Here is a 13,714-nt window from a genome sequence, read left to right on the forward strand (position 1 = left end):
AGACATTGTAAAGTACTGATCACTCGTCTGCTTTGGTGTTCGTGCAAACACCATGAAATTGGTACTTCCTAACCCGGAACTGGATTTGAGGATCCCCACCCTTGAGGATCTGGAGAGGATGGAGAAAGAGGAGGTGGGAAACAGGCCCAAGTGGGACAACAAAGCTCAGTACATCCTGACTTGTGTGGGCTTTTGCATCGGGATCGGGAATGTGTGGCGATTTCCCTACTTGTGTCAAAGTCATGGAGGAGGTAAGATGCGCGAGCTATTAGCATATTAGCATATTAGCATCGACTTTTTCTTCTCACAGAATTAAAGTTGATGTCTTTCTTGTTTTGGTACTGCATGGAGGGTCAAACCCTCAAATCTGTTTATTTGACCCCTTTCTGCTCTGACGCTGCAAGCCACGCCCCCCCCCCCCCCCATTAGCCATGTTTGTTGTCAGCTAAAGATAGCCTGGTGGCTAAGGTGAGATACTAACGTTAGCTATATTGAATGGATAGCCAAACATAACCACACAATGACTGAAACTTGTCGTTGTCAAGACGTTATGTACACGATACCTATGCTAGCATTACCATGTGAACTGTTAGCATAGTAGCATTTTAGCTCTTTCACTAATGCCTGTATGCAAATATAAACAAAAGACTATCAAACTGACTTAGCACTTTTGCTACATAGCATGCTAACTGTTAGCATGGTAGCATTTTGGCTGTAAAAGTGCTTATTTTTACATATCATGTACATACACTATAAAAATACTAATAGCCTGCTTGTAAACACCAGGCCAGACCTTTACTGTAATTTGGCTAGAATTTTCTAGTTAATCATTCAGAGTGAAAGACCTCCTTAAGAAACCTTTGACTGTACTGTGTCCTTTATAACAATATTGGCTATGTTGGTTTTATTGTTTTTTATGTCTTATTTAATGGCATCATTTTCCATCGCAGCTGACTTCAGTAGAAAGGTGATGCACATCTGGTCACTAGCCAATTGCATACAAACGAATGACCGTTCACACTCACATTCATACCTTTGGACATTTTAAAGTCGACAATTCATCTAACCTGCATATTTTGGGGATGTGGGTGGCAGCCTTTTTGACAATGATAACCCTGCCCTGTCTATGTTATTATGCTCAGTATGTCATGTTTATAAATAAAGTTGTATCGTACATTATATATCCCAGGAGCGTTTTTGATCCCTTACCTGATCCTGCTGGTGTTAGAAGGGATGCCTCTCCTGTTGCTGGAGTTCGCTATTGGCCAGCGTCTCAGGAAAGGCAGCGTGGGAGTATGGCGGGCCATCAGTCCTTACCTGACCGGTGTCGGTATGTTGTCAAAAATAATCACATTCAGAAGAAAAACAGACCATGATACTGGTACTGCTGTGGTTTTCAGGTATTGCCTCTATGCTGGTGTGCCTTTTAATTGCCGTCTACTACAACACCTTGATAGCCTGGATCCTGTGGTACCTCTTCAATTCCTTCCAAAGCCCCCTACCTTGGACTCAGTGTCCTCTCAATGACAATAGGACAGGTATATTTCATGAGATATTTACCACCACCAGACTGCATTCATGTTTATGGACTGTTTGTTTACTTAGGTTACGTACCAGAGTGTCAACAGAGCTCCACGGTGGACTATTTCTTCTACCGGGTGACCCTGAACAGCTCCACCTCCATATCTGACTCTGGTGGTCTCCACTGGCCCATAGTGGTGTGTCTCCTGGCTGCATGGACTGTTCTCTGCATTTGCTGCATCAGAGGGATCGGCACCTCAGGAAAGGTGATGCCACTGGTAGTATAGTCAGTATTCTCTGAAATGACTTGCTTTAACGCTTGCTATTGTTGTCTTAGGCCGTGTACATCACAGCCATCCTGCCATACGTCGTGTTGGCCATATTCCTGATACGAGGACTGACACTTAAAGGCGCCTTAAGCGGTATAAAGTTCCTCTTTACACCAGAGGTATGGTTGAAATTGCATGAAGTGTGAAAACACACAGATTGGACACAATTGTGGATATAGCTCTAATGCACTCACACTTTCAATAACTATATTTTTAACAAATTCTTTATATCTTTTACTTTACTTACTTACTTTTTGGTTCTTTTATGTTTATTTTTGAGGAAAAGTGCGACCATAGAAGCCAGAAATAGAAGTTTTAAACCTTATGAGTAAGCAGTACCACTAATATAGCAATATACCACAAAATAACAGTATTGTTCTGCAAAAAACTTCCCATTTCCTCTTTATTATGTCTTATATTTGGCATCTTCATTATTCATTTTCTACTGCTTTTTCCTCACGAGGGTCGCGGGGGTGCTGGAGCCTATCCCAGCTGTCTTCGGGCGAGAGGCGGGGTACACCCTGGACTGGTCACCAGCCAATCACAGGACACATATAGACAAACAACCATTCACACTCACATTCATACCTATGGACAATTTGGAGTCGCCAATTAACCTAGCATGTTTTTGGAATGTGGGAGAAAACCGGAGTACCCGGAGAAGCATCTTCATTAGTTTTACTTTATTTTAGTTTTATTTTACAGTAGTAATACTCACTTTACATTATTTCTGAATAATAATAACAACTTGAAAATGATGTAGGATGATGTATACTGTGCAGGTGTACCTAATGAAGTGTCCCGTTTCTCACCATAACAAAAGTCCATTCCTGTTTCCAGGTGGATGAGTTGAGCAAGTCGTCCACTTGGCTGGATGCGGGGGCCCAGGTCTTTTACTCGTTGAGTCTCGGGTGGGGGGCCCTCATCTCCTTCTCCAGCTACAATCCCGTTCAGTAAATGTCTGCTAGAATCATCAGTATCATTAAGAGAACATGCTGATGATGTTTTTCCCCCTCCTTCTTATTCAAGCAACAATTGTGTGCAAGATGCTGTGATCCTGTCTCTTGTCACTGGCCTGACAGCGGTGTATGCTGCTGCAGTTACTTATACCATTATCGGCTTCAGGGCCACTGAGAAATATGACACCTGTGTTAATGAGTGAGTACACTTTCAAAAGTCGAAAATAGTAATAAGACCTCATTCCAGTCTATTGGTGCATTATTCCCACCCCAGAAACATCATGTCGCTAATAAATGGATTCAATCTTCCTGAGGACAGCATCACTCCAAGCAATTATGACTTAGCCTTTAAACATCTCAACAGCTCAGATCCGGTCACGGTTCTTGGATTGGACATTAAAACTTGTCAGATGCAAACATTTCTGAGTGAGGTAAAAAGAACATTGCAGCATTTCTTATGTGTTGTCATTCACCTTACTTACTTACTAACGAGCATGTTTATCCAGGGAGTGGAGGGAACTGGTCTGGCTTTTATTGTTTTCGCAGAAGCCATCATCAAGATGCCCGCTTCTCCTATGTGGTCTGTGCTCTTCTTCATCATGATGCTGTGTTTGGGCCTCTCCACCCTGTTTGGCAACATAGAAGGAGTGGTGGTCCCCTTGAAAGACTTGGGGGTGTTTCCCAAGAAATGGCCTCATGAAGCCCTGACAGGTAATCCAGTTGAAATTAAAACTCTTAGTGCTGACTACCGAATGATCAATCACTCATCCATCAATTTTCTATACCGCTCATCCTCACTAAGGTCCTGCTGGAGCCTATCCCAGCTGTCTTTGGGCGAGACATTTATTTTCATGATACATTTCTCATAGATACTGTCTTCCTGGAGGCTGTCATAGCCGCAAACAAGCTGATTCCAGGGCGTCTCTATGCTTTTGTCCACGTAGTGTATCTGTATATTCATATTTGCTATGATGTTCTTGTTTGATGTTCATCTCAGGAATGACCTGCCTTGTGTCCTTCATCATCTCCCTCCTCTTCGCTCAGAATTCTGGGATGTATTGGCTTACCCTTTTCGACAAATTTGCAGGATCGGTTCCTCTCTTGACGGTTGGATTCTTTGAAATGATCGCTGTGGTTTACATCTACGGCATAGACAGGTAGACACTCATGAAGATGACTTGATGACTTGATGACTTCCTGGTCATGCGTGACAACTCATCCACGTGCTTGTGTGTGTGTGTGTCAGGTTCAATGAGGATGTGGAATTCATGACCGGACACAAACCTGGCATCTTCTGGCAGGTGACATGGAGGGTCATCAGTCCCCTCATTGTCCTTGTCATCTTAGTCTTCTACTTGGTGACACAAGCACAAGAAAAGTTCACCTACTTAATCTGGGATCCCGATTCTGTAAGCACTTGTTTAATAAGTCTTCATCCTTGTGATAAATAGTCTCATCATTTATGTTTCATACCTCAACAGGAAAAGTTCCCGTCACTGTCAACAGAAGCATATCCTTCATGGATCAGCGTGATTATTTTCATGTTAGCAGGGGTTCCCAGTTTGGTTGTACCAGTGTATGCGTTATGTAGGTTTATCTTTGTCCGCTGCAAGAACTGATTGTCCAGATTGAATAAGACATTTGGGGCTGTCTTCAAGTAAGGATCTCTGATTTGTTCGATTTTGTCCTTTGTTAATTTATAATCTTATTCAGAAAAAACAACAACAAAATAGTAGCAAACAAAATGAATATGTATATAGTATCTTTAAAGCACAAATATGACACTTAACAAGAAGCATTCACATGTCAGTGCAAAGGGAATATTCTTCCAGATCCAGCACAACAACTGTACTGATATTATTACCTGTTTTACAGCTGGACTGCACTTTATGTTAAAGTCCAAATATTAGAAATATCACACATTACATTAAAATAATTAGTGTAATATTGTTTTATAGTATCACATTTCAAATAAGTATGAACGTTTTCAAACTATTTAAAAATATCACGATTAAATGACCTTGATCTGTTGTATGTTTATATATTACGACCTTTTGCGACGCAGGTAAGTGTTTTACGACCAGAGTGAACTGCGGAGCCCAATCCAAGATGGCGATGCCCATTATATGTAAATAAGAGTGATATATGTGCGGTTGGTATGATTATTGGCGAGAAACTGCATCATTTGATCACATAAAGACGTTGACAGTTTCCTGAAATTACCAAGTGAGTAATCGAGCAAGTAATCCTATTTAAATTATAATCATATTTTATTTTACGAGTTGGACTTTCTTTGCTTACTTTTGTTTGTTCGTTGGAAGTTGTAAACAGGTCCTTTTGACAAAAGTGTGGAGAGTAAGATGTGTTTTTTACTTCATGTAAGTGGTATTTTGTGTATCTTTGCAGAAACACTTTTATAATGTTAAAGTGCATCTAATTTAAAACTAACATCTCAGTGTACACAGTACCTTATCATATTGTCAGGTAACTCAAGTGCAGTTACAAACTTCGACCACCAGGTGGCAATGTAAGCTAATTTCCATACAGGCCTTCGCTTGACAGGAAGAGAAATGCAGTCATCCTTTTTTGTGATGCAAAGGAATCAAGAAACATGAATGCAAATAAAATAAATACAATAAAAACAAACAAAATCGAATTGAAATAAAGTTTATTTGTGTTCACTTATTTTTCTTATTAGGTTTGATATCCGCGAGCCAAAATTGAAGGAAGCTTCATTAAAATTGTATGAAGACTTACATGAACATGTGTGTGAACTAGGTCATCCCTTTTTTTCATGCAACCATACATGTTAAAGAAAGCACCTTCCTTCCATTCCAGGCAATTTTGCTGATGTGCAACTGTGAGGTGTAAGAATGAGGCGGTGGTGATGACAGTCAGGGATCATCAGACTTAACATGGTAAGGTTGGTGTGTTCAATTATGTCAAACGCCATCGGGGTCAGATGCACACAGGATGAACGTGCCGTAATCTCTCGTCTAATCCTCATAAATGTGATATATTTGTGTTAAATTAATGAGACTAGGACTTTAATGGGATTTTAGTGTCACTTACACAGCAGCGCTGTTCTGTATTTCAGTTTAAAAAGGCCTTAGGGTGCTCAAAGTGTCTACTTAGATGATGAATATTTCATTGGAAAAGACTTTTCACCTTCATGTGCTAATGTTTAATGATGTAGAGATGTCAGACATCTTTTGTCTTAATCACTAATGGATACCCAGAAATGGTTTACATGTGTTCCTTAATATGAAAAGTTTATGATCCTATTGTTGTTTATGTGTGTGGTGTATAAATAATCATAAAGTCACATCCACAGGCGGGTAACCAACATTTATTTACCATTATCAACTTTACAATAAAACCAGTAACATCTGTCAACATTAGCAAAATAAAGAACAGAAATCAATCCAATTGTATTTACATAGACAAAGCAGATTCAGGCTCACACACGACAGATAAACAACTCTGCTTCATATCAAACCGCAACAGTGAACATAGCAAGCTGAAGTGTTCTTTTTTTATTCTCATAGTAAGGTAAAAATCAAAACTTGTCTATAGTTTCTTTCTTTTTTTTTTAACAAACAAGACATAGCTTCTTTTTAAGATGGTTCTCTATAATACACCACAAAATACTTCAAATTTGGGTTAAAATATAGGAATGTAAAAAGTTGCCAAGTCTCTTTAAATTTCAGATTTCTTGTTTTCTGTTTTTTTAATTTTTTTTAGCTATTTAACAGTCATTTCAAGTGGTGGTGGTGTCCCGGTTGTATTCTTCTTCTTTCCTTCGCAAAGGAGGCATCTTGAGCTGTAAGATGGGCGAAAAAAAGATGCGTCCTCCATTCATGTTTCGTCCGACTACACGCGCTGGGTGGTGTCATCTCGCCGCCGCCGAGGCCAAAGCCTGAAAAGTCAGTCGAGGTCCAGATGTCGAGCAGGAAGTGACCTAGTGAATCTAGTCTGTCGTCTTGACGAAAAGTGGCACGTCGAAGGAGTCTCTCACATACATGTGTATATATTTACATATACATATATCCATATACATATGTATACATATACACATATATATATAAATATATATATACTCTTAAATTCTCTCTCTCTCTTTCTTTGAAAAACAGTTCACCCAGTTCATTTTGAGTTGCAGATACAATCACTCCTTCTTTTCAGAGGGGGCGGGGGTCGAGCTGCTTTCCTCTGTGGGTTTTGAGGCCTCGGGGGCTGGGGCAGCTGCCTCCTTGGCCTCCTCCTTGGGGGCGTCCTCTTTGACAGCCCCCTCCTCAGCTTTCGGGGCCTCGGCTTGAGCCTCCTCCTTCACCTCCTCCTTCTTCTCCTCTGTGGCGGCAGCGGTGGCTCCGTTTTCCCCCGGCTTCTCCTCAGAGGTGGCGGCGGTGGCGGCCGGCTCCTCCTTGACCGCCTCGTTCTTCTTGCTCTTCTTCAGGTTGAGTTTGAAGTTGAAGGACTTCTTCAGGGAGAACTTCTTCTTCTTCTTCTTGGGGGTCTCCTTGGTGGCGCCGTCGGCGGCGGTGTTGGCGGCGGCGGCCTCGCCCTCAGGTTTGGCCGCCTCGCCGTCAGCGGCTGGGGCCGGCTCGATGGCATCGCCCTCCGCGCTTGCTTCGGGCTCCTTGGCAGCCTCGGCTGAGCCGTTGGTCGCCGCCGCATCCCCATCAGGCTTGGTGGAGACATCGCCATTGGTCTTCACATGCCCATTCTCCTGCAAACCAGAATGAAATCTTCTTAAAACTACACCAAAAAGCGAAATATTGTTTGTTCGTGGCTTGAAATTCAACATCTGCGCCCATTCCAATCATTTTTCATGTGAGTGTGTCATCATTTTGCAGAGCATCGTCGTGCTCATCAATTAGCGTCGCCTGGGTAGAGAGGCGACGCCTTGCAGCACCCCGGCTGGTCGATAGGCGGCGATAGAGCCATGCAGACCGCTCCGGGTACCAGACAGCCTCAACAAAGACGCGACAGGAGCGACTACATTTCCCTTATTGTTGACTAAATTGGTCAAAATAATGATAACAATAACACACATTAAGCTCTATTTCAACCCCCTTGATGGTGGTTGTGTCCTAGATTAAATTGAATCATGAATTAAATCCCTGCTAACATCGAATAGTAGTTAAAATGTGAAAGGTGCACATTTGTAGAATGAAGATGAGTAGAATAAAAAAAAGGGAGTAGGCTGTCTACGTGCGCTCAAGACGCCCCCTCCCCCCTTTCTTTGAGATTTTGAATTAAACACCCCCCTAAATGCACTTAATGGTAGTCATAATTGACTTAAGACATGTAATTGTATGTTTTTTTCAAGTTAATCATCAAAATGAGCGAGGATGCTGAAAGCCACACCTGACTCTTCATCGGAAACGTTCAGATTAAACCCACTAAGGGTGGATTCGTCTTATTTGCAAACTTAAAGAACCCTGCCATTATGAAATGAAGGTTTTTCATTGCAATCACCTGTCCATTGGTTTTGACAGCCCCAGCATCAGCGGCGGCAGCGTTCGCCTCCACGGCCACCTCTCCCTTGGATGACTGCGATCCCATTGTCTTCTTTGTCTGCCTCGTTCCAAAGCAAATGAAAAAGAAAAACTAAAAAAGAGTGGCCCGAAGTTAGTCCAAACCCCAGGTCGAGTCGCGTATCCTGCTGTGAAGCGACGAAAAGTGTTTTTTTATGTTCTAATTGATTCTTCCAAGTCCGTCTTGCTCGTACTTGTCACCCCGGTGGAGAGAGAGCCTCTAAACTCATCAGCGCTTGAACGCAACGCTTCAACATACAACAGGTTTGGGGCGACACCCGGTGGGCGGGGCTTGGGGCTTTTTCAACCAATGGGCGTTTTGCGTGGGGGCCAGTCTAGCAGGCTTTGGCCAATTGCTGCTCGCTGCCTGGCAGAAGACCCCCGGGAATGAATTGCTGTAGTTTTATGTGTAATATTTAAATTTAAAACATACATAAAATGTCCCTTGTGTAACTATTCTTTTATATGAGAGGTCACACGACAGTAAAAATCATCCACCTGCTTTATTGCTGGCTTTCAGTCCAGAATGAGGACTGCAGTTAAAAGTGATTACGGCTCCATTAAGTGTGTGTGTAAAAGTAGATTTCATTTACTGGTATTTTAGTATAATGAGTTATAATGTTTTTTGTGTGTCATCTCCAATACCGTAAACTGGGCAAGTTTTGACCTTTAGGCTAATACCTCTAACCTTTTAAATGACTTTTGAGACACAGAGGGCTTCTCTTAGTTAATTGTAAACCCACACATACACAGTTTCATTTTGAGTCGGCCCAAAAAAAAAAAGAATTGCAGCTTTTGCTTTCACTTATCACAAAAAGTTTATGGCTGTAGTTTGCGACTGTGTAGAAAAAGTTGGCAATGATATCAGGAAAGAGCTAATTCTGCATTAAAATTCAGATTTTCTTTTGCAGCTTTAAAATGTACCTAATATGAGTACATTTATCTATACTATTATGCATGGTTACAAAAATACTTTTCAAGCATAACTTTCAGTGTGACACAAATGTAGCCATATATATTTGGGCAAAATATCTCAACAACTGGATGCCACAACATAAACAATACAAAAAACTTTTTTTTTACATGCAAACACCAATTTATTGACAAGTATTACGCCAAGTATTACACCATGAAGATTTGAAATTCCCTTCAGTGTGTAACTGTGTGCATGCTACACACCTCCATGCTTTTCAACATCCTCCATGTCGAGCGCTTCTAAAATTATCCCCTGCCATCTCATGGCCGTTTTTACAGCACTAAACATGATCTCTTCTTGCCTCTCGCTCAAAGAAACCTAAAAGGCATTGGCTGTTCGGGTTGGAAAAACGTAGAAATCCGTCTTTGGTAGCGAATGAGTTAAGTGCACGTCTGCAGAATAAAATGAATGAGTGACTGTTCCAATTGCATAGTCATCGTACAGCTGTGTGATACATAACATGACGCAACGAGTTGTAAGGCAATTTATTGAGGATTGATGTTGCTTGCTCTGCAGTGCAAGCATCCAGACAGCAAAATGACCATACACACAATGGTGAATACAGATTGAATCTGTTGTACCTATTGTCCAGTGTATTTGTCTGGATGATGAACAAAATCAGCATTAGGACTAATAGTATATCATGCTGAGTCCTCATGGCTGTGTGACTGGATTTGTTGTTCACTTCCGCTTGTCAACAAAATACCAGAAGAGAGGAGTGAGGGGGGAAAAAAAAGGTCAATGTGATGATCATGCACATTCCACCTGATCGTTTTCTCCCATGCACATTTCTCGCAACAGCTGTTAACCCTACATATCTCAATTAAGTGAAGAAAAGAGTCTCAGTGTTCAATGTGACAAATTGATCTCCCCTGTGACCAATAAATCTAATTGATTTAGCGAGAGCATCAGAACGCCAATGGCCCAACCCTTTCAATTCATGTGCAGGCTAAGGCACAAGTTTGTGCAAAAAAGAACTGTTGCACGCAATGTCGTTTTTTATAGACATAAAACATTTTGTAGTTTAAGCAGTTAGACTTTGGTAGAATAGTGTGTGGATGCGGCAATGCGCTACTGATCAACATTCAGTTGAAAAATTGCAGTAATTTACATTTTGATCTGTTGGCTCCTGAGGAGGTTCTACGTAGAAAGTGAGCCCCCCCAAAAAACTTAGTTCATTGCAAACAAGCGTTCTAGTGAAATTGTCTGTTTGTCAAATGATGTACAGTTTAAGACCACAGACTTTAAAGGCCAAAATCTTGAGGATTCAATGTCATTTCTTGATGGCAAAGGCAAAAAAGCTTTCTCTCTTTGAACGTGGTCGGATTGTGGAACTGCATAAGCAAGGCGTCTCGTTGTTGCTGCCGAGGTTAGATGTGGTTAGACAGATTAGGAAAGATCCAAATTCAAGATTTAGATTCAAAGATCCTGAAGGTTATGGAACAAAAAACGTCAAGAAAAATGTCACCGGAGGACCCATTCACCTAGAGGATCCAATTGGCTGTCCGTAAACACACGGGACGATCCTTGACCATGTCCGATAACCATCAGACAACATCTGCGACAGAAAGGTTAACGAATAATCCAACGAATAATAAACAAATAATTTATAAACTAATAAAAAATATCTTCAAAGGCCTCACATTGCCTGGTTACAACGTTTCGGGCATGACAAGGAGATCCCACCTGAGATGTTTTCCAGATGGCGCCACCATGATCTGGGGCGCTTTTTCTTTCCATGGAACAATAACGCTTCAGGTCGTGCAGGGGCGTCAAACGGCAGCAGACACTGTATGTGGAGATATTGCAAGAGGCGCCCGCCATGCCTGTAGACGGCAGAGTCTGAAGCCTGTTGTATGAACAAAAAGACTCTTTTACTCCTAACTGTATTGATGATTTATATAAATAATGTTCTTTCAAGCGCAGTCGGTCATTTAACAGTCTTGGAACATAAACAACAACTGACCACAAGACATCCATTGGTTGTGTGGTTTTAATCTACCATATGTCCAAATGACTCGGAGACTTTGAAGGACCATTAAAAAGATTAACAGATCTTAAGTGTTAAGGAAATATAATGGTTCAGCGCTATAACATGGACTGTTACATCATCATATATCATAGCAAGCTAAAGACACCATGAAATAAAGCGTCCTCGGGACTGCGTGTACGGTGGGGATGACATCATAACTATCAGGCGATACTGTGACATCATTGCCATACCCTAACTTTTCTTGCTGCAATTTCTTGTCTCAAGAATGTCCAATATTTTGACCCCAAAGTGTTTTGTGATTGCCTTTAAATACTTGACTTGGGTCAAGCTTGAGTGCCATCACTTCATAGTAAAACACTGTATTTCTGCAACTTTTCTGACTTTGCACATTACTTACTAGCAGTTCACTAGTAGTTCTATTTAATTCATGACTAACAACTGGTGAGTGGAACAATGGCAGTTTTGATAGGATGCAGTGTTTCCCATACACAGATTTCTCTTTCATTCATTTTCTATACCTCTTGTCCTCTCTCCGAGCCTGGGCCCGGTCGCCAGCCAATCACATGTCACATACAGACGACTGAGTGGGCGATGTGCTAACCACCAGGCCATGTTACGTGCCCCACCCCTTCTCAACTAGCAGAGTGTGCCGCTGTAGGCCCCTTCCACATCTAAAAGCACTCACAAGCGGATCCGGCTTGTGACATTAAACAAAAAGAAAACAAAAGTGATTGAAATTCATTTGTAATTCTACACACCTTTGTTGTTGGTTAGACAAACTGGACGATTACGGGATTGTGACTACCACAAACCCAGCAGAGTGGGCGGGGGTGGAGTCAATTAAACAGACCTTTTGGGTGGGAAACAGGAAGTCAGTGAAAACACTGCAGAGAGAGGTGCAGAATCTGGAAGATCTAGAAAGCTTTCTGTGCGGGTTATTGTGTGTAGCTGCTCTATAGGAGTCCACAACTCGATACATTCATTCATTCATTTTTTACCGCTTTTTCCTCACGAGGGTCGCGGGGGTGCTGGAGCCTATCCCACTTGTCTTTGGGCGAGAAGCGGGGTACACCCTGGACACATATAGACATATAGACATATAGACAAACAACCATTCACACTCACATTCATACCTATAGATAATTTGGAGCCGCCAATTAACCTAGCATGTTTTTTGTGGGAGGAAACCGGAGTCCCTGGAGAAAACCCACGCATGCACGGGGAGAACATGCAAACTCCACACAGAGATGGCCGAGGGTGGAATTGAACCCTGCTCCTCGCCCGCCGTGCCGCCCAACTCGATACAAAACACCGAAAATGAGCATAATGGGTCCCCTTTAAATGAATTGCATTGTTGAAACGTGACAGGCTTGTATGGATGGATCTGTGATGCCGAGACTGATGTTTATGTGTCCGCCTTGCCCATTTGGCATGTTTCATAAGCGTTGCTGTGAGTCAAGACTAACTAACAATCCATAGCTGCCCCCACAACCTTGACCAAGTGGCGTAACCATGACTACGCAAGGAACCAAATCTTCAGGAAGAATACTCTATTAGTGTTTTGTCTTATGGGATGGATTTGGTTTCATTTTTGTGCATACATTCTGTCATATTCCAGAATATCAGGGCTTCTTTATGCTCCACTCTGGTTCTCCCAATTGCAGTCACACCGAGGGGACGACCTTTTCTCACACACATATCACGCTGTATCTGTCTAGTTGGCCTTGTAAATGTCATAATAATGTGTCCACTGTGTGCTGTGGAATGCCTGGCACGCAGGCTCCCGTCTCCTCGAGCCATCTTCTCCCGTGAATGGGCTTCTTCAGCCCGCCTGAGGTAACATCATGCTTAACTTTCGCAGATGGAACAACATCAAGCCCCCCTTTCTTCTTCTTCCGTGAAAAGACATGCGCGGGGTAGCGGCGATGACGACTGTGTTGGAGGCCAGTGACGAGGCTCGTCGTCTCCTCGCTTCGCTTGCGTGTGCGTCTGCACATGTGCGTCTGTGCGTCTGTGTGTTATGTTCATATAAGGGAAGCATTGTCATGGGACTACCACTGAGTGTGGGGGGGGTAAGGCACAGAGAAGCAATCCTTCACACATGGATCACACATTATGCACACACACACACACACACACACACATACAAAGCAAGGAGGGCATCAGCTGTGACTGAGTTCATAGAGTTGGACTGATGGTTGGAATGTATGGAGAAGAAAACGGGGGCTGGGTGGATAGCCGAGACCTTAGATGGAAAGACGATGGAAATAAGTAAGAGCTGACCTGGGTGTGGTTGAGGTGTGTAACAAGATGTTATCAAACTCTTGTATGGTGGGCCATTCTTCGATGAAAAGGTCAAAAGGAAGTGGTGAACAAATAATGGGAAGTTGAGAACT

At 42.3% G+C, this 13,714-nt stretch overlaps 2 protein-coding genes across 2 annotated transcripts; one reads left to right on the plus strand and one right to left on the minus strand.

Moving 5' to 3' along the window:
• Nucleotides 1-23: 23 nt before the first annotated feature.
• Nucleotides 24-4,437, plus strand: LOC131102396 (sodium-dependent neutral amino acid transporter B(0)AT1-like). The gene is made up of 12 exons (XM_058048046.2): nucleotides 24-251; nucleotides 1,190-1,330; nucleotides 1,401-1,538; nucleotides 1,606-1,787; nucleotides 1,859-1,969; nucleotides 2,691-2,803; nucleotides 2,880-3,008; nucleotides 3,084-3,240; nucleotides 3,316-3,520; nucleotides 3,807-3,966; nucleotides 4,056-4,218; nucleotides 4,291-4,437. Exons 1-12 carry the CDS (start codon nucleotides 53-55, stop codon nucleotides 4,426-4,428), a joined length of 1,836 nt encoding a protein of 611 aa, XP_057904029.2. The 5' UTR covers nucleotides 24-52; the 3' UTR covers nucleotides 4,429-4,437.
• Nucleotides 4,438-6,138: 1,701 nt separating this feature from the next.
• marcksl1b (MARCKS-like 1b) lies at nucleotides 6,139-8,584 on the minus strand. Its single transcript, XM_058048066.2, has 2 exons — nucleotides 8,291-8,584; nucleotides 6,139-7,538 (listed from the first exon to the last, which is right to left on the minus strand). The coding sequence occupies exons 1-2, from the start codon at nucleotides 8,375-8,377 to the stop codon at nucleotides 6,978-6,980; spliced, it is 648 nt and encodes a 215-aa protein (XP_057904049.2). The 5' UTR covers nucleotides 8,378-8,584; the 3' UTR covers nucleotides 6,139-6,977.
• Between the last annotated feature and the right edge of the window lie 5,130 nt (nucleotides 8,585-13,714).

Source organism: Doryrhamphus excisus, linkage group LG7 (assembly GCF_037039965.1).
Source record: "Doryrhamphus excisus strain RoL-2023G ecotype Guam linkage group LG7, RoL_Dexc_Guam_v1.1, whole genome shotgun sequence".
NCBI lineage: Eukaryota > Metazoa > Chordata > Actinopteri > Syngnathiformes > Syngnathidae > Doryrhamphus > Doryrhamphus excisus.